Source organism: Xenopus laevis, chromosome 1S (genome assembly GCF_017654675.1).
Source record: "Xenopus laevis strain J_2021 chromosome 1S, Xenopus_laevis_v10.1, whole genome shotgun sequence".
Classification (NCBI taxonomy): Eukaryota; Metazoa; Chordata; class Amphibia; order Anura; family Pipidae; genus Xenopus; species Xenopus laevis.
In genome coordinates this window covers 57292987-57319026 of record NC_054372.1, presented here as the reverse complement: position 1 = coordinate 57319026, position 26040 = coordinate 57292987, and the positions used below count along the sequence as shown (strand labels likewise).

Sequence of the window (26040 nt, the reverse complement as noted above, 5' to 3'; positions counted from 1 at the left end):
ATTGTTACAAGGTACTTATTTCACACACACCAGAACTGGTGTTAAATTCAAAATTGAACATAGGGTCACGTGTAAGACTGATCATGTTGTAAATATGGCCCGGTGCCCATGTGGACTCTATTAAGTGGGAAAAGCATCCCACCTATACCGGGAGCACATGAACAAACATCGGTGTGCAATCCATACTGCTCTGGCCACGGGAAAGGCTGACCAACCAGTGTCTAACCACTGGCTTAAACAGAAACACACACTACCCCAATTCAGACACATGATCATTGATCACATACCGGCCCCACGGAGAGGAGGCAATAGAGACATTACTTTTACAGAAAGAATCTATGTGGATTTTCAAACTTGATACCCTTGCTTCCAAGGGTTTGAGTGAAACATTACCTATGTCTCCCTTCTACTAAGTAATTTGACACATTGGGGTATATTTATCAAAGAGTGAAGTTAGAGATCGCCACAGTCCGCTAGAGTGAAATTCCGCCACTCTCCCTTTATTTCTATGGGATTTTGAATTTATCAAAGGATGAACTTTTACTTTCACCCATTGATAAATACTTACTTAACTCTTTGATAAAAATACCCGATTATTTTCATCCATAACAACTAGGGATGTAGCGAACCGCCGAGTATGTGTTCGCGAACGCCGTTCGCGAACACCGGCAAAAAATGAGAAAAGTTCGCGAACTGTTCGCGAACTTCGAACATCCGAAAATCGTTCGATTCGAACGATCGAAGGATTTTAATCGTTCGATTTTAGCGACCGAATGGTCGAACGATTTTGACGCGAACGCCTAGTGGCGAACGTCGCGCGACGTTCGCGAACTTGCGGCGGACGCGAACAGTCGAAGTTCGCGCGAACTAGTTCGCCGGCGAACAGTTCGCTACATCCCTAATAACAACTTACAGAATTGAACTTTGTATACCATTTTGGGACTTTATTGCTAGGTTTATTAGAAGCAACTATGAGCAAAATTGTAATTTTATGACTCTGTATGCGATACTCGCTGGCTCAAATGACATAGTTATACGTTTTTTGTCCAACCTTTGGTGATTTCAATATAGGAGTGTTACATGAAAATTTCCTTTGTTTTTCAGGAGTTTATGGCCAGCAGGTCCTATGTGGTGGCAGTAGCTGAAGTGGCTGTGCGGACTGCCCTCTGGCGTGATATCGAAAGGGGCAGCCTACCTGCTGTAGCAACAGAGGCGGGGTTTGTAAGTCTATGGACTGATGACCGATATGATGTAATGAGCCTGCGGAGGCTATACGCTGAGAGCCACTGATGCTTAGTAGTTGGTTTAGCCGGCAATATTTAATGGTACGTCACCTACTAAGAGGGCGACAAATTGAACAACATCCAGCTGTTGCGAACCCTTCTTGGGGTAAGGAGTTTTGCATTCTAGTGCTCCCGATCTGGTATTAGGGTTATATGCCTATGATACTATAGTGTTTTTAGCCATGATGAGATTTTTTCCACTCACTAAGCTTTTCTATGTTTACTTGTACCACTAGCATAGTGCGTTCAGTCATATGGGTTCACTCTATGCTCACAATATGTTTATATTGGATTTGTATACACCCTATTATGACATTACACTCAAAATTTTTGGGTTTAAAAAGGTTGTTGTATGTGTAGTATTCACTTCCTGAAGACGGCTTGAGTTTAGGAGCCAAAACGTCAAAAGAAACCACTGGATTATTTTCAAGCAAAATAAACCACTGATTCTTTTCATGCGAAATAAACCACTGATTCTTTTCATGCGAAATAAACCACTGATTCTTTACATGCAAGACATGTGAGTGCGGGTTCCTTTTTTTGTATATATATATATATATATATATATATATATATATATATATATATATATATATATATATATATATATATATATATATGTATATATATATATATATGTATATATATATATATATGTATATATATATATATATGTATATATATATATATATGTATATATATATATATATATGTATGTATATGTGTGTGTATACATTACAGGCAAAATAAAAGGATTAAAGTCATTAAATACAAAGATATCACCCATAACAGAAATTCTCACTACAGTTTTTATGTACTTTAACATGAGCTCTATAAGTGATAGGGCAAAATTATCTACAAAGAGAAAGTTCTTTCTGTCTCTGCTCTTCAGACTGCTGGCCTTCGTACAGGTCGTCTTTATTCGGATGAAGTCCTCCTTTAATGATAAAAGATATTAACATCATGGTCAATTTTTATATTAAAAAAGCAGCAGAAGTCAACACCCTATAAATTCTTCACAAAGCGACTACTTACATTGCACCTCAAGATGTTCCTTCACATCTACATTTTCCTGCACCTCTAAGTGTTTGTGCAGCTCTGAAAGTTCTTGCTTATTTGGTTCTTCTTTTGCTTTTGAAAAATGCTGTTGCACATTTTTCTCTTCTTCAACTTTATTTGATGGCTGCTCCTATAATAAAAAAGATGGAAGGCTGAGTGGGATGCTTTCAGATACTTCTTCAGAAATTAAGAAGTATATATACAATATCTTAAGGCTAGGACTGCTAAAAGAATGAACATATTATTTTATTCAAGTGTAGGCACCTATATATATATATATATAAATATCAAACTAAAATGTCTAGTCAATGTAGAATTGTCTGTGGATGCATATGGACCCTACAAAGTTCCCGAAAAATACATCCAAATGATTTGGATTCCTTTCGCAATTTTTTTTTATAAAAATGAATGCCCTAAATTTCCTTACCTTTCATTACCACCATTCTTTTTACATGAGCGGCTATCTCCTTCTTTGCCTGAGATGCTTTCGGCTGTTTTCTGATGAATTTGCTCTTAAGTGAATCTTTAGCTGTTGGTTAGTGATGGGCGAATTTATTCGCCAGGCGCGAATTCGCGGCGAATTTGCGCGATTCGCGCCCAGCGAATAAATTCGCAAAACGCCCGCGAAAATTCGCCGGCGTCAAAAACGGGCGCCGGCGTCAAAAAACGGGCGCCGGCGTCAAAAACGAGACGCCAGCGTTTCGCGAATTTTTCACGTTTCACGAATTTCGCGCAAAATTCACACAAATTTTTCGTCGAAGCAAAACAGCGCAAATTCGCCCATCACTACTGTTGGTCTATCTAATTGATCTCTACTCAGGCAGGATATAACGAATCATATAGTAAAGAAGTAGGATGGCACACACTATTGCAATCGTGCTAAAACATAAGTGTTTCATTTGGATCTCAAAACACAACATATCGGAGGTACAACCTCCTTTATCAAGTGTTTTCAAACATGTAATTCAATCTACAGGTATATAAGGTACAAAGGTGAGGTGCTCCGCCTTGCTAATTACGTGACATCACAATGTGCATTTGCATATTAACCTCTGCCAGGTGGTGCAAAGTACTATTTCATATTTTATAATTACAATTACAATACCTGTATAGTGACCAACCGTGCATGTAAATGTCTCTATGTGATATATCTGTAAAATTCAATATTAGTGTCCGTGTATTCCCATGATTTTCTTTACTGTGAAATAAACATAATAAAAATAAATCCAGTATCTCGACTCCAAGTCTTTACGTGTCACTATTGATTCAATTTACTTAGAAAAGAACATCACAACCATCAAAAGTAACAGGAATAATTCCATTGGGATTGAATGTAGAATTGAATTATTCCTGTTACTTTTGATGGTTGTGATGTCCTTTTCTAAGTAAATTGAATTAATAGTGACACATAAAGACTTGAAGTCGAGATACTGGATTTATTTTTATTATTTTATTTATTGCTGCCAATGCTATTTTCGCGCACAACATCCTCGCTCACGCAAACCTCCGTCTCATTTGCGCGCCATTTGCGAAAATGTATTCACAATGCGAATTCGCAAAAAACGGAAAGACGGGCAGAGCAGTGCAATATATTTGCGTTCAGGAAAAAACATGCGCAATACAATCATTTGCGAAAAATATGCGCTGAGCGAACTTTATAAATGACCCCCTCTGTGTTTTGCTGTCTAACTGTATTCCTAGGCCCAGATCAACTAAAAGCTAAATATTGAACATGTGAATTACAATTGTAAAAGTATAATAGAAAAAAAAAACTGGGTTATATTGGCCAAGCATTTCAAGACACATGTTGCTGCAAGAACTAGATGTCCTGGCAGGCCCGGATTTGTGGAAAGGCCACCTAGGCCCAGGCCTAGGGTGGCAGGATTTTAGGGGGGCGGCATGCTGCCCAATCACACCCACATTGATTCAAAAACACAGGAGATGCGATGGAGATACAATCATTTTTTACATTTCCCGTGTGCCAATCCCCATTGCTCCTGTCCCCCTGGAGGGGACAGGGGTGACAAACGGTAGTGGGCCTAGGGGCGCCCACTATGTAAATCCAGCCCTGTGTCCTGGGTAGTATGAATGCACAATACAAATTCTAAAGGACACACAGTTTTTGTGGCACCTAACCTGCCATCACGGAACTACAGAATCACTACAATCAAAAAAGACAAAAGGTGAAGGGTCTTAGAGGTTGAAACAATGGCAATAATTACAGAGAAATATAATAGAAAATGAATTTAATTACATGTATTTATTCACACATCTCCAGGATTTTTAACATCTGTTTTAAAAATACTCTAATATACTTCTTTTAACTTACTAATCTTAACTTCTGCCTTGGCTGTCAGCATGTTCATTGCCATTAGGTTTTGGTGAATTATGCAGTTCTTATGCAAGTACTTCAAACCCTGAGGGGATTAATAAGCAAACACATATTGTAAAATACCTCACTACTCATATTTATATGACTTGTATGTCTCTGCCAGTAATTATTTTAAGTAACTTGTGATAATACTATCCCTTCCTACTTTGTGCCAAAAACATTACTATTCCAGTGATAATACTACTATTACTACTGATGCTATGGCTTTTTTTTTTACATAAAACAAAGTATGTGGCCATTTTGCATGGGATACAAACACTGAAGTTTGTCAATGAACCGACTGGATCACACACGGTGTTGTATGTGAGTGGCCTTATTTTAATCAGTCATCATTTACTTGCAAATAATTTTTTTTTTAAACGTAATTTCAGAAGTGAGAGACAAAAGTGGTTAAAGCCAGTCATACCTTTAAGACCACCCCGCAGATGCACTTTATCCAATTTTCTGGCAGGCTCCTGGCAACTTGCTGATACATAAGGTCCCTAATGGAACCACCTTCACAAAGTTCCATGACACACTAGAATATAACGAATAGATGTAAGACACATATTCCCTAACCCCATAGTCTTATTGGAAAGAACTTTCTTCATTGTGGGAAAATACTATTTTTTAAGAAAAAAGCAATGCTTGGTATTGGTAGCCCACACCGTAACTCAAGTTCTACTAAAATCTATAAAGCCTACTCATAGGTAGGAACAAACAACTACAACACCCCATAATACTGCAAGTGAAGGCAAATGTTTACTGTATAGGACTAATAATTGGAATACTGCAATGTTTAATAATGCACTTGTTTGGTTTCAAAACAATAGGCATATTTCTTTGTAATAGCTATAACCAAGATCTATAATTTAAATGTGTAATGCTATTTAGCCATTGAAGCCATTATTATAAGCAAAATAATAAACTAAATACCTGTTAGGGTATGATTTTGTACATCGGACATAAGTCTCAAATTGAATAAATTCGTACCCATAGCTTATTATCCACTGATGGCTCTGTGACATGGATCATTGCGCTGTAAAGATGGACGACGTTCTTCTGCCTGCTACATTTTAGTAGGAGATTAATCTCTTCAAGTTCCCTGTCTTCTTGGTTCTGGTACAAATGATAAAATAAAAATGTTTAGCCCCCAACCAGCCCACTGTATGGTGATGTCACGATCGCCGCCCGGAGCAGGTCCAGGAGCTCCGGGTGGCGCGTCCTCTCCTGCCGGCGTCGCTCCCAAAATGGCGGCGTCCATGGCCGCCACGTGGGTAGCGGCGCCGGTGCGATGACGTCAGTGCGTCGACGTCGGCGCAAGGACGCCGATGACGTCACTATGGCGCCAAATTCAAATATAAAAGCCCTACCAAGACGCCAGAATGGTGCCCAAGTATAGGATTCTTTCCTGTGTGTTTCCTGGGTTTCCTGTCTGCTATTTTGAGACTAATCTTGTTCCTGTTTGTTGCCGACCTCTTGCCTGGACTTTGGACTTTGCTGATTATTCTGCCTGCCCTTGAACCCTTGCCTGGACTTTGATTATTCTTCTGGTTTACCCCTGTTGGACTCCGCGACCTTGACTCCCTTGTGGGCTTCCTCCTGGATCCTGACAACCTCCCTGGGGGGAGCATCCCGGCTCCCTGACAGGTGACTGCGTGTGGCATCTTACACCAGCCACTCTGCTCCCTTTAATATTTAGTCCCTTCCTCCTTGTTTTTGCCTTAAAGTGGCCATAGACGCACAGATAATATTGTATGAAATGAATTTTCGTACGATTTTCGGTGCGTGTATGGTGGGAAAAGAGTAGACCAATATCAGCAGAAGACTTGGATATTGGTCGGCTCGTCAATCGGGCTGGACGGAAAATTTTGATCGAGTGCCTTTGAAATATCAGCCATTGTAAGTGCTAAATTGTCAGATACAGGTAGAGTTCTATTATTTCTACCTGTATATCTGAAGATTCAGCTCTACACGTGTGCATTGAAACTAACAATCTGTCTTGGAAAAATCTTTTCCAAGCAAGATCGTAATTGTTACGTCTATGGCCACCTTTATGGTCAAATGTGTAATACAAAACAAAGCCTGTTTTTAAAAAAATGCAAACCACCATGTATTTTACCTACAACACAATGTATTGTGCAATGTTCATGTGTAATTGTGGGCACTGCTAGGCTGCTTCCACCTCAACATACACACAATGTACAAATTAGCTAACATTTTGGTAAATTGCAAGCAAGTTGTGGCACACATTTGTTTTTGAAAGGCGTCACTTCCAACATGCAGTGTCCTATTCACTTGCTGCAAGTCAGATTCATATATTTGCACTTGTGTTTGTAACTAACCCTTCACAAAGCTAATACACAATACAGTTATTTCCTTTTTGACTTTGACCACTTTTATTGCAAGATCTTTGTCCTTTCCTACGTATTGTCCCTGTAGAACAGAAAAAAAGTGTAATTAGCTTTAACTTTAATTCAACAAAAAACAACCCAAATTCACATTTGAGATAAGTATGCAATAAATTCAACACACAATAAATAGTGGCAAATTCATGTATAGGCATAAAGATTATTAGATAACTACCCAACAAAAGAAAAAGATTTATTTATTATTTGTTTAGTATTCTACCCATTGTTTAAACGTTGAATCGAACTCCCCACTGTATTGAATATGATAATTCCTTGAGCTAACCTTGTACACTTGTCCAATAGGTACCAAGCATTCAAATTTTTCAGCAGGATCCTAAAATACAGATCACAATTTTATGATGCATTCGTTACATCTAGAAGCTGGTATAAGGCATCCCTGTCAAATTTTGGGCAAAGGGTTTACCAAAATGTAGTGCGCATTAATGTGTTTGCCTTCATTAAAGGGGTGGTGTGCATGTGAAATCAATTTTAGTATATTATAAAATGGCCAATTCTAAGCAACTTTTCAATTGGTCTTCATTATTTATTTTTTGTAGTTTTTTAATTATTTACTTTCTGACTCTTTCCAACTTTCAAATGGGGGGTCACTGACCCCATCTGAAAGCAACTGCTCTGTAAAGCTACACATCCTATTCATATCCCAGTCTCTTATTCAAATCAATGCATGGTTGCTAGGGTAATTTGGACCCAAGCAACCAGATTGCTGAAATGTCAAACTGGAGAGCTGCTGAATAAAAAGCTAAATAACTTAAAAACCACAAAAAATAAAAAGCGATTGCAAATTGTCTCAGAATATCATTCTCTACATCATATTAAAAGTTAACTCAAAGGTGAACAACCCCTTTAAACAGAGGATTGGTTATAGAAGTGAAATTACTGGACTTTATCATGAAAAATCTGCGTTATGTGCTCTAAAGGCAATATATATATTGGAAGCTAGGGGGGTTTTACCGTATGTTTGTTCTCATGTTACTTCTTACTTACATGATTAACCAGCTCAACTGCTGCTTTCTCTTATAAGGAAAAAAATGAAAGATGTTACAAATATAAATTGATTAAGTCAGAAAAAATTTTGAAAATGAAATTGAGACCTTGCTGTGAACTCAGGAAATGATACGGAGTTCAAAGTTAAAGTGGGCTGGTGCCTAATTAATATCTGGGTTATTTGGACTCACTCAGTTACTTCTACTGGTGTCTTAGCCTTAAGAAAAAAAATATGTGTTAGAGGCATTAAAATATATTTAATGAAATATGAAGATTTTTTAGAAGACAATATAAATGACATCATGGGGGTGTGGGTCATGTGTTGGGTTCAATACTGATGTGGCAGTCAATGCATTAAGGAAGAATCTGTGCAATCAAAATTCTCAGATTGTACTTGGATGACTTACTTGTTTTCTAGGTCTTCGGAAAAAGTTTAAAAATCTTTGTAGTCATTCTAGTTAGATTTCTCGAAACTTTTGTGCAAAAAAAAAAAATAGAGAAAAAAAACATAAACATTCCTGCTTTGTTCAGTATTGTATTTTTAGCTGCTTAAAATATTATGTAGAATACACATGCATAGAGAAGAAAGCTAAGCTCTCATTAAATAAAGATTAGGAAATGAAAAGCATTTTACAACAAAAAGGGGAAAATGTAAAAAAAATAAAAAAAATAAAATAGAAGGTTTGTCTTGCAGAACAAGAACACAGAAAACTGCTAATAAGCAATGTTGATTAACTATGACCGGAATTCCTTTTTTAGCCCAAACGACCTGAATTTAATAGAATACTTTTAAGCTATGAAAGGTTTGAAATTTCTCACAATCCAGTACATCATTCAAGCTGTGATGTCCCAATGCAGACATCTTCAGTTTGTCCCATAGAGTGACTAGTTCAGCAATGCCTTTGAACAAAATAACTACCTGCTATTAAAAATGTGGCTTATCCTCAGTTCAATAATAAAACGCAGATAGGTGTAAATGGATACATGTGTAATACACACACACAGACACACACATATATATATATTGGATATATTATCTGGAATACTTGGGTCCTGCATAAGGGCTCTTTTTAAAATTTAGATCACCAAACCTTAACTCGCCTAAAAATCATTTAAATATTAAATAAATGATGCTTAGTGATCATCAAGAACAATGTACTGTGCTATTATTAAAGAGAGGAAAAAAGGAATCATATTTTTAAAAAATTGAATTATTTACTTTATATATTAATATATATAAACATTTATACATTTATACGAGTATTTTATATTTTATATATTTTACAATGGGGGTGCATTATTTATTGTAATACAATGACAGTTAAAATCAGTACTTAGGGGCATATTTATCAAGGGTCGAATTTGAAAAACTTCAAAATTCGAATTCAAAAAGACCAACCGAAATTAAGTCAAATCAAAGTAATAGCGCATTCGATCGAATTCGAAGTTTTTCCCAAAGTAAAAATAAAGATTTTTCAAAGTCCACCAATTGACTCCAAATAGGTTCTAGGAGGTCCCCTATAGTCTAAAACAGCCGGTCCCAGACAGTCCGGTTTTCGGAAGGGCTGTCCGGGTCAAAACTTCCTGCATAATTTTCCAGATTAGGAGAACCGGGCAGGATTCACCTAGACTGATGCGGTGATCAGCCAATCATCAATCACCAAGTCATAGTCCATCCCTATGATGTCAAACACCCCTTCCCCACATCACCATCCTGCCCCGTGACATCACAGTTCCACTCTGTGTCATCACCACCCACCTCCCTGCCCAGCTTTTCTAAAACTTAAAGGTCGCAACCCTACTTGTGAATAAACATTTCAGTGTGTTGTGAGAACTTTGTCATGGCCATGTAACAAAAAAACTGACTAATCTTCAGTTCAATAATAACTTGAATAGATGTGGAAGTATATATGTACTGTATATATAGCTGTGTGTTATTTGGGATGTTCGAGAACTGAGGTTTTCTGAATACATGGGGCCTATTTGGAGACCTATTTATCAAAATTAGGATTTCTATAATTTTACATATTTTTTTCTACTTTTTAAAAGATTTGAATACAAAAAACACAAACAATCTTAGTTGGGATCACGTACAAAGTACTGTTTTATTATTACAGAAAAAAAAGAAATAAATAATAAAAATGTGATTTATTTGAATAAAATGGAGTCTATGAGAGATGGCCTTCCCGTAATTTGGATCCAATACCTTTCCCTGCTATTTATATATAAATCTACATACATAAATATATATGCATTAGATCGATATTATAATACATATATGTGTGAGTGTGTGTAGACTACAAGAGGCCAGCACAAGCATTATTCCCATTATTATTGCAATCCCTGGGAAAATGAATCCTGCACTTGGCTTTATTGAAATAATAAAGTTGCAAATGTAGAGCTTATTGATTATTGTGCCATGCATTAAACTGGTCTACTGAGCCCTCATGGGGGATGTAGGAGCATATAAATATTATTTAGCTTGAAAAGAGGGAGAGATAAGAAAGCCAAGTTAGGGCAGAGCAAACAAGAACACTGAATTTCTTAAATACTAAATCATCCAGGATTCTTTTAGTAATTAGTGTAGTAATCAGTCAATTACTAGCTAAAAAGTCAAAGCAATCTGATTGGCTGCTATGTGTCATTTATGTAATTTAGCATTTTTGTTATAATATATATATATATTTCAAAATGGATCAGCACTCCAAATATTTTCATCACTCGTGTATGTTTCGATCCTTGTTGGGGCCTTTATCCTTGATAATTGTTGCTAGGGTAATTTGGAACCAAAACCACAAATAATAAAAAAAATAAAACCAATTGCAAATTGTCTCAGAATATCAGATTGCTGAAACTGCAGATTGCAGGCCTGCTGACTAAAAAGCTGAATATCACAGGATATCACTCTCAACAACTCTTTAAATATGGCTTGAAAAGGGTCGCATAGCTTGCCCAAAATGTTGCAGAGTGTTATGTGATACACATGTCAATATATCAGTTTTTGCATTGATCCAAGTGCCACTACTTAATTTTTTAATATTACAAATTTATTGGGATGTCCACCCAGCTATAGTCAGGTGATCCCACTGGTGTCTAATAAAAGGGCAGCCAAGTTTGGGAGGTTTACTTTGAAAGCAGCAAGTAAGTTGCAGGTAAAACCTAGTCCCTTTGTAAAATGTATAATGAAGCAATAGAATTCTTAATGAATCAGATAAAATTGAGCATAGGACTGGCCAGATATGGGATGACTTTGACGTAGTTGGCCAGCTTAAATATATTGCAATATATGGACAAACAATCCCTGTTTTGTTTAAAAAGTAAGGCATTTTTCAGTAGCAGTATGCACAAAATGTCGCTGTCTTAAATATATTGATAATGGGTTGAGTGCAGAGGACTCTTGTATTTGACTATATGTCCATAGGGGGCCCACTGATGAGATCTTTGCCCTGGGCCCACTGACGCATTAAATCGGCCCTGGGGAGATCAAGGAGAAAAATACTGATGGAACAAAGCAAAACAAGAAAGCTAGAAATTGGAAAGAGTAAAACTAGAATAAACATGAGATGAAAAAAGGACTTTAAGTTCCACCTGTTTGCAATGGTCTGGAGGCAACAGTGGGATTATACAGAGGACCTACTACAGGGACTGACAAAGGGCTGCAACTGTGTGACAATGTGGTCCTCCTCCAATAAGATATTCAAACCTGCCTGATAGACAGCAGCTTTTATCAACTCAACCATGGACAGTTTAGATTCATTCACAATTGTTTCTGGGTTTTTTTTTCCCCGATCCGTTTAAAGTATTTAAGTATAAGTATTCAGACTAATAAATAAGGTCAAATTGGGCATTGGAGTTTGGTTGTGGTTTAGTAAATAACCCCATAAAAGTCAGGTTATTGACTCCAAAGGACATGAGTACTAAATAGGAATAACTGAAAGTTTATGCTTGGTCTGCACCCAAAGGGGCAAATTCAAGAAACGTTCGCCAGCAAAAGATTCTCCACACTTCGTGCCACTTTGCCAGGTGCAAATTCACCACGTTAATTCACCCCTTGCGACTGCGGGGCCATTGTGATTAGAGTTCCACTTCTCACTGATACATGTGCTTCAGGCACTGAATTTCCAACAGATTTATAGTGACAAACAGGCAGGGTATTTTGACAGTGGCATTCCTTTCCATGTAACATTAGCCACTGCCTTTTCTTGGAGCATCTCTGTGCTTCATTTTCTACATGTAAGTGCAACTGAAGATCTCTAAGTAGTTGCAGTTGGGGTTGTCAAAAGTATAATATAAACAACATCCAGTGAAAGGCCTAGGTGCTACTCCATTTGAATGAAATGAGGGCAAATTTGTACTTGTACACATCACACTACTATAAAAGTAGGTTCTGCAACACCTTACAGCAGTGGTCCCCAACCAGTAGCTCGCGAGCAACATGTTGCTCTCCAACCCTTTGGCTGTTGCTCTCAGTGGCCTCAAAGCAGGTGCTTATTTTTAAATTACTGGCTTGGAGGCAAGTTTTGGTTTCATAAAAACCAGGTGTACTGCCAAACAGAGACTCCTGAGGGCTACAAGTCCAGATAGGGGCAACCAAACAGCCAATAACAGCCCTTATTTGACATCCCCATTGACTTTTTCATGCTTGTGTTGCTTTCCAACTCTTTTTTACATTTAAATGTGGCTCACGAGTAAAAAAGGTTGGGGACCCCTGCCTTACAGATTATCTACAGATTTGTTCCAGTACTTTTCTAACAACAAACAAATTACTTTATACTGACATGGTCCTATGATTTTTATAGGAACGTGTCAGTAACGCTTTAAAGTAATGAAAATATAATGTAGTGTTGCCCTGCACTGGTAAAACTGCTGTGTTTGCTTCAGAAACACTACTATTGTTTATATATACAAGCTGCTGTGTAGCAATGGCGGAAATTGATAAAAGGCTATATGGCACAGGTTAAATAGTGGATTACAAATGACACCATTATGTTCTACAGAGTTTATCTGCTGTGTAACCTGAGCCTTTTCTACTTTGAATGGCTGCCCCCATTTCTACACAGCAGCTTATTTATATAAACAATAGTAGTGTTTCTGAAGCAAACACAGTAGTTTTACCAGCACACAACACTGCATTATATTTGTATTATTTTTAAACACTTTAATTTTTTGATGTCACTCTTCCTTTAAGAGTCCCCATAGGAGTGATACTTACTCTTTAGTGTACACGCAGGGCCACCATCAGGGGGGCACAGCGGGTACTCCTGTACCAGGCCCGGGCCTGAAGGGGTGCCTAGGCCGGGCCCCCCTTGTCCACGTTCCGCCTCTTCCATCCCGAAAAGCCGAACAGCCGAGGTGCCAAACAGCTGAAGTCCCGAAAGCGGCAAAAAGACCTGAAGTCCCAAGCCGGCGAAAAGACCCGAAATGGCGAAAAGACCCGAAACGGCGAAAAGACCCGAAGTCTTGAAGCGGCAAAAAGACCAGAAGTCACGAAAACAACCGAAATTGAAGTCCTGAAGCTGTGAAAAGACCCAAAAGTCACAAAAGGAGGCGAAGTTGAACTCTTGAAGCCACAAGTTCAATTCTACTGAACACCATTTTTTTTTTAATCCCCTGGCCACCAATGTATTATTTTAATACTCTATAGGCCCCTGCCACCAATGTTTTTTTTTAAAAAAAATATTCTCTGGGGCCCCAAATTTTTTAGCTTGTAAGGGGGGCCCTGGCGCCAATGTTTTTTTAAAAATATTCTCTGGGGCACCAATTTTTTTTACTTGTAAGGGGGGCCCAATGTTTTTAAAAACTGTGGTGTGGAGTGGGCGGGATCTGGGGTGGGGTTTCTGGTGGCGGAGCCCCCAAAAATTTTGTTGTATGGGGCCCCGTGATTTCTAATGGCGGCCCTGTGTACAAGCAATAACGTGCCTTTGATGCACATAAACCTTATACCTAATCCAAGCACCGAGGGGACATTTATTTGGGACACTAGAGAAGAACATTGCACAATGGTGAATAGATTTAGAATGTCAACTTGCTGCCATGCAAATATATGGTAACATATGGAAAGAGACCAATTATTTAAAAACAGCCAGAGGCACATTTTTTAAAAAAGTTGCTAACGTGGGATGGGGGAGCAGTTCTCTGTATTATGAACTTATAGTGATGCTCAGTTACTCCATGCAGAAGGGGAGATATACAGACATGTTAGCCTCTTATTAGTCACAGTAAATCTTACATGTTTATAACATTCAGGCTGAATATTCATTATTACAATGCCATATGTTATTGATGATCCATCTGGCAACAAAGCTTTACATTGTGCTGCAGAGAGGTGAATGGTCACTAAGGAAATTAGTTCTCCAGTTAGTTCGGTGATAAATATTCACAATCAGAATAAACATAACTCACACATCCTATATACTAATCAAAGGCCTATCTATGTCCCGAGTGGAGGGGAGGCAGATGCGCACGCAACTTCGGTTAAGGAATGCGCGCGCAACTTCAGACGAAAGACATAGATGCGGCCTTCGATTAGCAGATGCACGCGCAACTTCAGCCGAAGCCTTCGATTAGCAGATGCACGCGCAAGAGTTGGACACTGCTGCGCTTACCTGCGGGACGTCATGTCAGGCCTAGGCGCTCTCTTCACAGGGAGAGTTCAATGAGCGAGCGCCCGCTCTCCTGTCGCTGTTTCCCGGCAGCTGTTCCCGATACACCCGGCTCCCAGCAGCGCGGCTTCATATACAGATCCGGTCACCCCCCAGCTCACATTCTCCGGACACGCCCACAATGACACCATAGCCCCTTATGGTATCCGCCCACCTATTCCATAATAAGCGCAAAACCCAGGACGGGTTAATACCCGGGACTTTTGCCTTTGGTTTTGATGCTCAACTGCAACTTCCACCAACTCCAGCAAAACCGCAGCTTCGCAATTAGTGGTCTAAGGCGCCACCTAGAAAAGACTTTCCCTGACAGATTGACCAATCGCAGCGCTGACTGACTTGCAGCTGTAGAACGCTGCTCGCTTATTGGGTAAGTGCTCACCTTGCGTCACGCTGACATGCGCCCGCCCCCTCCGGAGTCACGGTCCCTGAAGGGAGAGGCAGTTAAAGGGCCAATGGAATTTTCACCTGTGTAGTTTTCTGTCTCTCTGTGATGTAACAGTGATTATCAATGCTGCTATTGCTTTGCATGGAAACAATACCTGAAGTTGCCTTTGAGTGTAGGGGACAGAGCAGAGATCCTATATATTAATCGAAGGCCTATCTATGTCCCGAGTGGCGGGGAGGCAGATGCGCACGCAACTTCGGTTAAGGAATGCGCGCGCAACTTCAGCCGAAAGACATAGATGCGGCCTTCGATTAGCAGATGCGCGCGCAACTTCAGCCGAAGCCTTCGATTAGCAGATGCGCGCGCAACTTCAGCCGAAAGGTTAGGATCTAGGGAGGCAGATAGATGCGGCCTTCGATTAGCAGATGCGCGCGCAACTTCAGCCGAAGCCTTCGATTAGCAGATGCGCGCGCAACTTCAGCCGAAAGGTTAGGATCTAGGGAGGCAGATAGATGCGGCCTTCGATTAGCAGATGCGCGCGCAACTTCAGCCGAAGCCTTCGATTAGCAGATGCGCGCGCAACTTCTGCCGAAAGGTTAGGATCTAGGGAGGCAGATAGATGCGGCCTTCGATTAGTAGATGCGCGTGCAACTTCAGCCGAAAGGTTAGGATCTAGGGAGGCAGATGCGCAGATGCGCGCGCAACTTCAGCCGAAAGGTTAGGATCTTGCGTACCTGCGTGGGTGGCACCACGCTGCCCAATCAACACGCACCATTCGGGTCACAAGGGTCAAAGCAAACTAATCCGCCCACTGAACGTTTGTATATTCCATTGCGCCCTTTCTCCTCAGTTAAATCTCCTCAAGACTGTTCATACAGTGTGTTGTTCCTCACTACATCTCTCTGCTGAAGCCATCAGGGGCACCATTTGGAGATACAGCTACTAAACTAGCACAACCACTGCCAGCAGCTACTCCACTGCCTCTGTCACACCAGTTAATAAACTGTCTGCCTCTGTCACCAGTACCGGCAGCTACTCCACTGCCTCTGTCACCAGTGCCGACTGCCAGCAGCTACTCCACTGCCTCTGTCACCAGTGCCGGCAGCTACTCCACTGCCTCTGTCACCAGTGCCGACTGCCAGCAGCTACTCCACTGCCTCTGTCACACCAGTTAATAAACTGTCTGCCTCTGTCACCAGTACCGGCAGCTACTCCACTGCCTCTGTCACCAGTGCCGGCAGCTACTCCACTGCCTCTGTCACCAGTGCCAGCAGCTACTCCACTGCCTCTGTCACACCAGTTAATAAACTGTCTGCCTCTGTCACCAGTACCGGCAGCTACTCCACTGCCTCTGTCACCAGTGCCGGCAGCTACTCCACTGCCTCTGTCACACCAGTTAATAAACTGTCTGCCTCTGTCACCAGTACCGGCAGCCACTCCACTGCCTCTGTCACCAGTTCTGACCACGAATTACCTTTTAAACTTAAACGACGACAATTCCCTGTTAAGGCTGCATTTGCCATGACAATCAACAAATCACAAGGACAAACATTGGATAAAGTCGGCATTTACCTATCTGAGCCTGTGTTTGGTCATGGTCAACTTTATGTTGCATTTTCATCTTTTATGAGTGCAGCGTTCATCTGATGTTAAAGTCAAAATTTTAAGTACAGCTCACCAGGGAGAACTCATTCAAGGACAGGAGAACATTTTCACAAAAAATGTTGTTTATAAAGAAATTTTTCAGTAACACTTTACTACCAATAAACTCAAAATTTAAAAATTCTAATAGCAGATAGGTAATAACAAGCAAGAGGCACAGATTCACTCTACATCCCCACAAATTAGCGTCGCCAGTTGCTGCCTGGGAATGCAGAGTGAATCAGCACCCATCGCATTTTGCTGCCTCACTGTTGTTACCATTCTTTCATTAACGATTCTTTAGAGAATCGGGGGTTTACTGGTTTAAACATATTCTGAGAGTCGTAAAATTGCTTGTTTTATTTTTGTTTCCATTTGGTTTATTGAAACATGGTTGCCTCAGAGGAAAGAGTTTTACTTGAGAAAGGAAAGAAGAAAAGCTTTGTTTTGCAGTTGTTTGTGAATTTATAAAGAAGCCGTAATATTCATTTCAATATACATACTTAAAGGGGTTGTTCAGCTCCCTAACTCACCCCCCCTATTTCAGTTCAGTTGTTTTCAGATTGTTTCCCAGAAATATAGGCTTTTTCAATTCCTTTATTTTTATTCCATTACTTCTATTTTTTCTTTGTGACTGTTTTTTGTAATATTGCACCTTATGGGGCAAATTCACTAAAGGGCGAAGTGACTAAAGCTGGAGAAAATTCGCCAGTGTCATTTTGGTACTTCGCCGATTTACTAACGGGTACTGGCGTAAATTCTCTAGCGAAGGAGATAGACTCTAGCGCTCTAACGCCAGGCGAATTTTCACTCTGACGAATGGACGTAACTACACAAATTCACAAAGATGCGGATTTTACTGAACGTTACATCTTGCGCCAGATTTGCCTTTGCCACCTAGGAGGATAGGAGAATGGAGGCTAAATTAGCTCACAGGTAGGAATGTGGGAATACCCACACCTATATTACTTCCCATTAGGTTGAATGGCATACAGCAGGGGGGCTATTTTAGCACAGGGCTAGGACCATGGGTATGCCAACACCTGCATTTCTTCCAAATAGGCGTTATTTGAATATTGTGCAAACTGAGGCGTTAGGTAAAGTCTTCTCCATTATCCTGGCTGGGAATTATCCCTCTGTGTCCACACAGAAGTAAAAAATTAATAAAGAAACAACAAAATAAAAACCAAAACCTCGTTTCACTTTCATCTAGCATTACAAAATGGTGACTTGTAGATCAAAAAATAACATTGGTGAGGAAGAAGTCATGTGGTCTTATAGGTCATGAATAATTTTGATTGGCTTTGGTCCTACCTCTTTGTCTGGGGATGGCGATACTACCCATGTGTACTGACATGGAGGGATGCAGAAGAAAGATGGACAATTTTCAGCCAGATATCACTAAACGTCAGTATTATTGTTATCAAGTGTCCACACTTTGTGATTCTGACAGTTATAGAAAATGATACACAACTAACTGATGAGCATGCATCTTGTCTCCAAAGGGCTAAGGTTCGAGGTTGACTGCTGGTGGGGCTGAACCAAGACCACTGTCTGCTTTAGCTCTGCAGGGCCTTCAACCTGATCATTTTTGAAATGGGCTGGAGGGAGGTACACGATGGGGCATGTTTTCAGTTTGCAGCAGTGGGTAGTTTGTGACTGGGGTGGTGGCCCTGGATCCCCCAGTCCAACACTAGTAAAGCTTCATATAATAGCTAAAAGACGTATCACATTTCATAATTAGTAGCAAAATAGGTCTTTAAATAAAACTTAAAGTTGAAAAATTTCCAAGCAAAATTAACATTTGAATGAACACTTCATTGTCCCGGCCTGCTCATTATGTGCATGTGTGGGATGTAGGATCAATTAATTCTTCCACCAGTCCTACCTCACGTGCATCCGCATGATGAACGCACTGGGGCGCTTGCTTATTACATGTGTCCCAACGTGAATGCCCATACCACGAGCTTCCTCCTGGTATGGTGGGGACAGAGCACTCTCCTTGGATTACCCACTGGAGCCCATTTTAGAAATGTAGAACCTATATAGTGGTGCTCCAATCAAAAAATTTAAGGAGAGCACTTTCAAGCAATACTGCTGTGATTACATTTCTTTTATTTGCAGACTACTATTCACACGACATGTTTCGGGCCTTTTGTGCCCTTTCTCAAGTGTGATATATAGTAGTGCTATATAAATAAAGGCACAATAAATACATTAATACATAAGTTTGTTTGTTTTTTATCTTTCAGAGCATGATTCATTTTACAAGCACTAACATTGAAATAATATCATTACATTTTCTAATCCATGCTTTTTTTATATAAAGTTTAAAAATCAATTCCATAAGACAGAGAGATATTTTTGCATTCTACACAGCTAAAATGTTAATTATTATTTTATAATCAAACTGCAATGATAGGTAATGCTTAGAGGACAGTCAACAGAGAAAAGCACGGCACTATCCTATAAAGCATTTGCTATAGGTACTCTGTACATAATGCAAACTATTAACTGGGACATTAACTGAATTAGTGTGGAATATATCCAAGAATGCATGTAATTAGGTAAGATGTAGACAGTCTGGCGACCCCGATAGGGCCAAGATTTGTTTTTTTTAATGACCAGTAACACCATAAAGCAAACATTTTTGTTTTACATTTAAAGTTTGTATCTGTTCTTTTGCCTTGATAAATAAATTATTTATTTGAAACAAATGATTTCATTCTATATGTTGATAGACAGGGCTGCTCTTGTAAATGATTGAAGATAAGAACCTTGCCTCAGAAAACAGCGTGCAGCAGGTTACCAGGAGTAGAAACTAGGCTTCTCTTTTAAGTTTAACAGTCATAATTCCATTTGAACCCAGAAATGTGGCTCTTATAGTGCAATTGCTCTAGAGATGAGGCTCCCCTTACCTCTTGGAGTGCAGAAAAGGAAAGAGCTGAGGGTCATTGGGAAAGCTGCCTGAAGATGGTGCTAGACTTGCCACTGTCTGCAAAGTTATGAATGGCATAACAACTGCATAATAATTAAACCCATTATATTCTACACTCTACTGAGGCAGTGGTTCTGAAGCAGTTCTACCAATCCAGGGTAACAGTATGCTATATTGAAATGTATACTTTTAAAACCCTCTCATTTATTTAGTGTTATTGGTTCTTTAAGCTTTACTGGGCATGCTGTGCAACATTGCTTTAATCTACAGATATAACCCATTTCTACTAATACAATTCGTTCCTACTAATACAAACCAAAGAGAGTGTCTAAATATTTACAGTCACAATGGGATAAATGTATTTTTCTGACTGCTTAACAGTAAGTCCCGCTAACAGGGAGACACATGGCTGTTTGACGTAGTAAAAACTATATTTTATGGAGAGGCCAACTGGTTCAGTCTTTGAAAATCTTGGTAATCACTACTTAAGTGGATATATGTAAGGTCCTAAAAGAAAAAAAAAACAACGTTTTTACAATGCAGTGTATGAAACAGCAGGGGCAAGCAATATGCAATCTAATGTCTGAAAGTAAAGACCTGATTGGATTCTATTGGTATTTGCACTTCATAGTTCATAGTCCATAGTGCTTGTGCCTAGTGCTTGTGGAGACCATCTATGTTTTGAGCTCTTGTGCTGGATATTATTTTTATGGCTTTCCTCTCTATATTGCATTCTACCCATACTCCAAAAACATAAAGGCAGGTTAACTGGTTCCTGATGAAACTGAAATGTGTGTTATTTGAAGGTGATTGGTACTTAGATTGTAAGCTCCAGTACTTAGATTGTAAACTCCAGTGGGGTACCAATGTGATTGAATAATAAACAATTAATGTAAAAGCATGTTGGAAATATTTCGCCATTGCATTCCTTGGGTAATACTAGTAAAAAATAAGCATGTGAGCATGTGTAAGTGTATATCAAATGTGTGCTTAAATTAAGCAGACATGTACAGTTACAAAAATGGTTATTTTGGCTGGTCATTGAAAAAAAATTGAAACAAATATAATTTCATTATTTCCAATGCTTGTTATAGTTTCCCTCTTAAATTACCTAATCTATGGCATCTTTAGATGACATTATTAGTTGGATCAAGTTACTTACTGTGTAGGCACTTTCTGCATTGTTAGGCACCAAACTGTCATTCTGTAAGGTAAATACAAGAACATTATCATTTGCAAACAGATTCACTGCAAATGAATTATAGAAACACATGTAATAGTGTAATCTATAGGATTCGTATTTATATATGCAAAACCCTGGATGGGAGAATATTGGAACACATGCAAGGCATAACAGTAACAACAAAAAATAGTCATACATCTGACTTTAATTATCTCTTTTCCAATTAAATATATTTCTTATATATATATATATATATATATATATATATATATATATATAGCGCTTCCTGATGACGACTTGAATTTGTAAGCCGAAACGTTGAAATAAATCTACCAGCTTTTTTTCACTTATCAAGACCTATGTGTGCGGAATTTTTTTTGCTTTATATATATATATATATATATATATATATATATATATATATATATATATATATATATATATATATATATATATATATATATACACTGTATATATATTTTTTAAAAACAAAAATATAACCCGTATTTTGGTCCGAAAGGAACCTTGGCAAACCGCCAACACCACCTCCTCCGGGAGGGACTTACTGCACTGGCAGTACTGGCCCGGGAGAAAAGGATTTACCGGTAAGAAAATCCTCTTTTCCCAGGGCAGCCCGTCCTGTTAGTGCAGACGTCTGGGGACATTCAAAAGCCGTCTTCCCAGAAAAACAAAGGGAGGGAGAATTTAAGAAGGTACTACTGCCTGCAGCACCTTTCTCCCAAAGGCTGCCTTTCTCCCAAACATATTGAGCTTATAGAGCTTTGCAAAGGTATGAACTGAAGACCATGTTGCTGCTTTGCAAATCTGTTCCGCTGTGGCACAATTCTTCAGTGCCCATGAAGTACTGACAGCCCTCGTAGAATGAGCCTTGACAGGAAACGGTGGCCGTTTTGAAGATTGTTTGTAAGCAAAGTTAATAAACTCCACTAACTATCTTGCTAACATTCTCTTGTAGGCTGATTGTCCCTTCCTTGGTGGCCCATAAGAAACAAAGAGGTATTATGATTTTCTAAAAGCTGTTCGCTTAGAGTAATATTTCAATGCCCTAACCACATCCAGAGTATGTAGACGTTTCTCTGACTCATTCTGTGGATTGGGACATAGAGATGGCAGTACGATGTCCTGGTTTAGGTGAAACTCTGACACCACTTTCAGCAAAAAAGATGGTATAGTCCTAAAGACTACCTTATCTTTGTGAAACACCATCCAAGGAACCTTCACTGAGAGCGCTTGTAACTCTGATACCCTTCTAGCCGAACAAATCGCCAGGAGAAAAACAACCTTCTACGCTAGAAATGTATCCAAACATTCAGCCAAAGGCTCGAAAGGAGGCCCTTGTAACATCTTTAGCACCAGATTGAGGTCCCACGGTGGTGTGGGATATCTATATGGAGGCCTGATATGCAGAACTGCTTGAAAGAATTGTTTTACTTCAGGTTGAATTTCCCATTGAAACTGAAAAAGCACCAACAATGCCGACGTCTGTGACCTTAGTGCTCCAATGCTAAGACCCTTGTCAAGACCTCCCTGAAGGAAATTAAGGAATTGTGTATGGAGCATTCCCTCCAAGAAATTCTGTTCTCACTACACCAGCCCTGAAAAATTTACCAAATTCTGTGGTAAACTTTAATTGTAGAGGGTTTCCTTGCTCTAATTAAGGTTTTTATCACTTCTTCTGAAAAACCTCTGTCCCTCCAGATCTGGGCCTCATGTCTCATGCCACTAAGCGTAACATTTGCAGGTTGTGATGTCTGATTGGTCCCTGCGATAGCAGATCTGGACGCAACGGTAGTCGCCATGGTGATGAAGCTGACATGTTCACCAAGTCTGCGTACCACGCTCGCCAAGGCCAATCCGGCGCCACTAGAATTGCTTGAACTTGCTCTTGACGCACTTTCCTTATTACTCTTGCCAACAGAGGGAATGGTGGAAAGAGATACACTTTTGTGTATTTCCAGGGAATGACTAAGGTGTCTGTGGCCTCTGCCCTTGGATCGTTTGTTCTCAAACAGTACCTTGGAAGTTTGTTGTTTCTGTATGAAGCCATGAGGTCTATCTCCGGCCTTCCGAATTTGTGTACTAGCTGAAACACCTCTGGATGGAGAGCCCATTCTGCCTGGTCGATCTTGTTCCTTCTGAGATAATTGGCCTCCCAATTTTCCACTCCTGGGATGTATATTGCCGACAAGGATATACCCTGACTCTCTGCCCACTGAAATATTTTGGAGACCTCGTTCATTGCCGCCTGACTCCTTGTGCCTCCTTGATGGTTGATATATGCTACCGCAGTAGCATTGTCGGATTGTATTCGTATTGGACAATTTCTCAGCCGATGTGACCAAACTCTCAGCGCTTTGTAAACTGCTCTTAGTTCCAGAACATTTATGTGCAGCTGAGACTCCTTCTGCAGCCACTTCCCCTGGCATGTACTGTCGTTCATTGCTGCCCCCCAGCCCGATAGGCTAGCGTCTGTGCTGATTACCGTCCAAAGTGGCAGTGACCACAGACAACCTCTTGCAATATTTCTCTCCTCTGTCCACCACCTCAGTTCTACTCTTAGTTCGTTTGTGACTGGAATATTCTGAGATAGATACAGAAAATGCCTTTGTAGTGGCTTTAAGTGAAACCGGGAATATGGAATTGCCTCCAGAGTCGACACCATCAACCCTAACAGCCTCAAGTAGTCCTCTGCTGTGGGATGCACTATTCGCAGGAATCTCTGGGTTGTAACTTGTAACCCTGCTATCTTGTCGTTTGGCTGTGCCACCATTTTTGTTCTGTAATTGAACTGCATTCCTAGGAACCTGACTGACTGGCTTGGTGACTGGTTGCTCTTCTTGACATTGATGAGTGTACTGATCGTTTGTCGCGTCTGTTCTTCTGCCAGCTCTGCTGTAGGTGACATGATCAGAATGTCGTATGGAGGTATGGCTTTGCTTTTATTCCCACCACTCTCAGAACAGCTATCACGGGGGGCCAGTATTTTTGTAAACACTGGGGTGCCGTGGTCAACCCAAATGGTAGTGCTCTGAACTGGAAATGATCCTGACCCACTGAAAATCGCAGATATTTTGGTGATCCGGGTGTATTGGTACATGCAAGTACGCCTCCTGCAGGTCGATAGTTGTCATAAAGTACTTTGGCTCCATGGCATGGATTACTGACCTTAGTGTTTCCATCTTGAACTTTTGTTTTCTTACATGAACGTTTAAAGGTTTGAGATTTAGAACAGATTTAGAACAGGCCTGTAACTTCCTGGCTGGACAGGCTGGATTCAATCATTTGCAGCCCACAATCTTAAAGGCTTGGTTTTTTTTTTGTCCTGCCTCCGGAGATATCCAGGTTTAACCCCAGACGTCTGCACTGACAGTATGGGCTGCCCTGGGGAAAAAAAAGTGAAAATTCTAATTTACCATTCGAACCTTAGAAAATCTGCCCCTTGGTGTTGGTGGGAACTAGAATTGTGCCTTCTAGGTCCTGGCATCCAAAAAAACCCAGGCCTGGTTGAGGATAACATTTTAAAAGTGATGATTGCATAATTTTCAGCATGTGCCATTATTTCTATTGACAGGACCATCTGTGGGAACCGTGGAATTACTGCTATGTTCAGGGTGGTGATAGACTCAGGGTTCCCCAGCATCAATAGCTGACATGCACAAGATTTAGCAAAGGATTCTGTCATGATTTTTATGATGCTGTTTTTATTTCTAAATTACACTGCTTACACTGCAAATAATTCACTGTACAATATAAAATGTCATTCCTGAACCAGAAAGTGTATTTTTTTTAGTTGTAATATTAGTGTGTAGGCAGCCATCTCAGGTCATTTCGCCTAGTCATATGCTTTCAGAAAGAGCCAGCAGTTTAGAATGGAACTGCTTTTCTTGCAGGCTGTTGTTTCTCCTACTCAATGTAACTGAATGTGTCGCAGTGGGACCTGGATGAGTGTTGTTCTCAGATCTATCAGGCAGCTGTTATCTTGTGCTAAGGAGCTGCTATCTGGTTACCTTCCCATTGTTCTTTTGTTTGGCTGCTGGGGGGGGAGGGGGGTCAAACTCCAACTTGCAGTACAGCAGTAAAAAGTGACTGAAGTTTATCAGAGCACAAGTCACATGACTGGGGGCAGCTGGAAAACTGACAATATGTCTAGCCACATGTCAGATTTCAAAATTAAATATAAAAAAATGTTTGCTCTTTTGAGAAACTGATTTCAGTGCTGAATTCTGGTAGAGCAGCACTATTAACTGATGTGTTTTGAATTTTTTTTTTCCCATGACAGCATCCCTTGACAGTACCTTTAATGAAATTGAGAACATACATGCAGCTGCATTTGCAATATAACCTTTTAATCTGCTTCATATAGTACCAACAAGGCCATACTTCTCAAATGGGTGCAAAGATATTGCTCTAAAAAGTCTGCAACTCTCGTTTTGTTGTAGAGACATTGGGGTATTTTTATCATTGGGGTATTTTTATCATTTCAAATCAAATCCTATTTAGAATAACATTTTCACCATAATACTTATAAATTATTATTTCACCATATGAAAATAAGTCCATTCTGGATTAAAGGTGAGTCTGTTATAACCATGACACAGTATTTTAGGATACATTTTAATCAAAGTACTGGATAACTATGAATCCATTTAATGTCATAATATTTCTGTCACTCTTAGCAATGTCAGTGGGTTTTTTTTCATGCTAAAAAGTATTGTGTAACTGCAGAAGACCCTGAGGGGCAAATTTACTAAACTCAGAAAATCCGCCAGGGACGTCTTCGCTGACATCGCAACACTTCGGCAGGCGTAGATTAGCCAGGACAACACTAATTCTCTATAATCCGAAGTTGCATCCAGGGCGCCGAACGCTTGCGAAGTAGCGCTTGCTTTACTGCAGCAAGCGAAGCGAAGTTGCGCTAGCGATGCCTAATTTGCATATGGCGGGAAGTTAATTTCAATGGGCGTATATGTTGCAGCGAATACATTACACTACACAAGCCCGGGAAACCTTAATAATATAAAATAAAGTTGTTATATTGCCCTACACATGAGCCCAGTGTATAGATTATGTTCCATATGTTA

At 39.8% G+C, this 26040-nt stretch overlaps 1 protein-coding gene across 4 annotated transcripts in view; it reads right to left on the bottom strand.

Annotated features, from left to right (window-relative positions):
* Positions 1–2074: 2074 nt before the first annotated feature.
* Positions 2075–26040, bottom strand: part of LOC108706709 (carcinoembryonic antigen-related cell adhesion molecule 5) — a 37635-nt gene continuing 13669 nt past the window's right edge. The window contains exons 7-15 of one of the 4 annotated variants that reach the window (XR_005964899.1): positions 20918–20959; positions 8130–8602; positions 7408–7458; positions 7059–7149; positions 5707–5832; positions 5141–5251; positions 4672–4759; positions 2319–2472; positions 2075–2220 (exon numbers count right to left, since the gene is read on the bottom strand). Coding sequence is in view for 1 of the 4 variants with exons in the window: in XM_018243351.2 (XP_018098840.1) it covers positions 20191–20262; positions 20918–20959 (114 nt within the window). In the remaining 3 variants the exon portion in view is untranslated. Of the gene's footprint in view, positions 2221–2318; positions 2473–4671; positions 4760–5140; positions 5252–5706; positions 5833–7058; positions 7459–8129; positions 8603–19042; positions 20263–20917; positions 20960–26040 lie in introns of those variants that run through there. The other 3 variants (XR_005964898.1, XR_005964900.1, XM_018243351.2) reach the window with 3 other exon arrangements.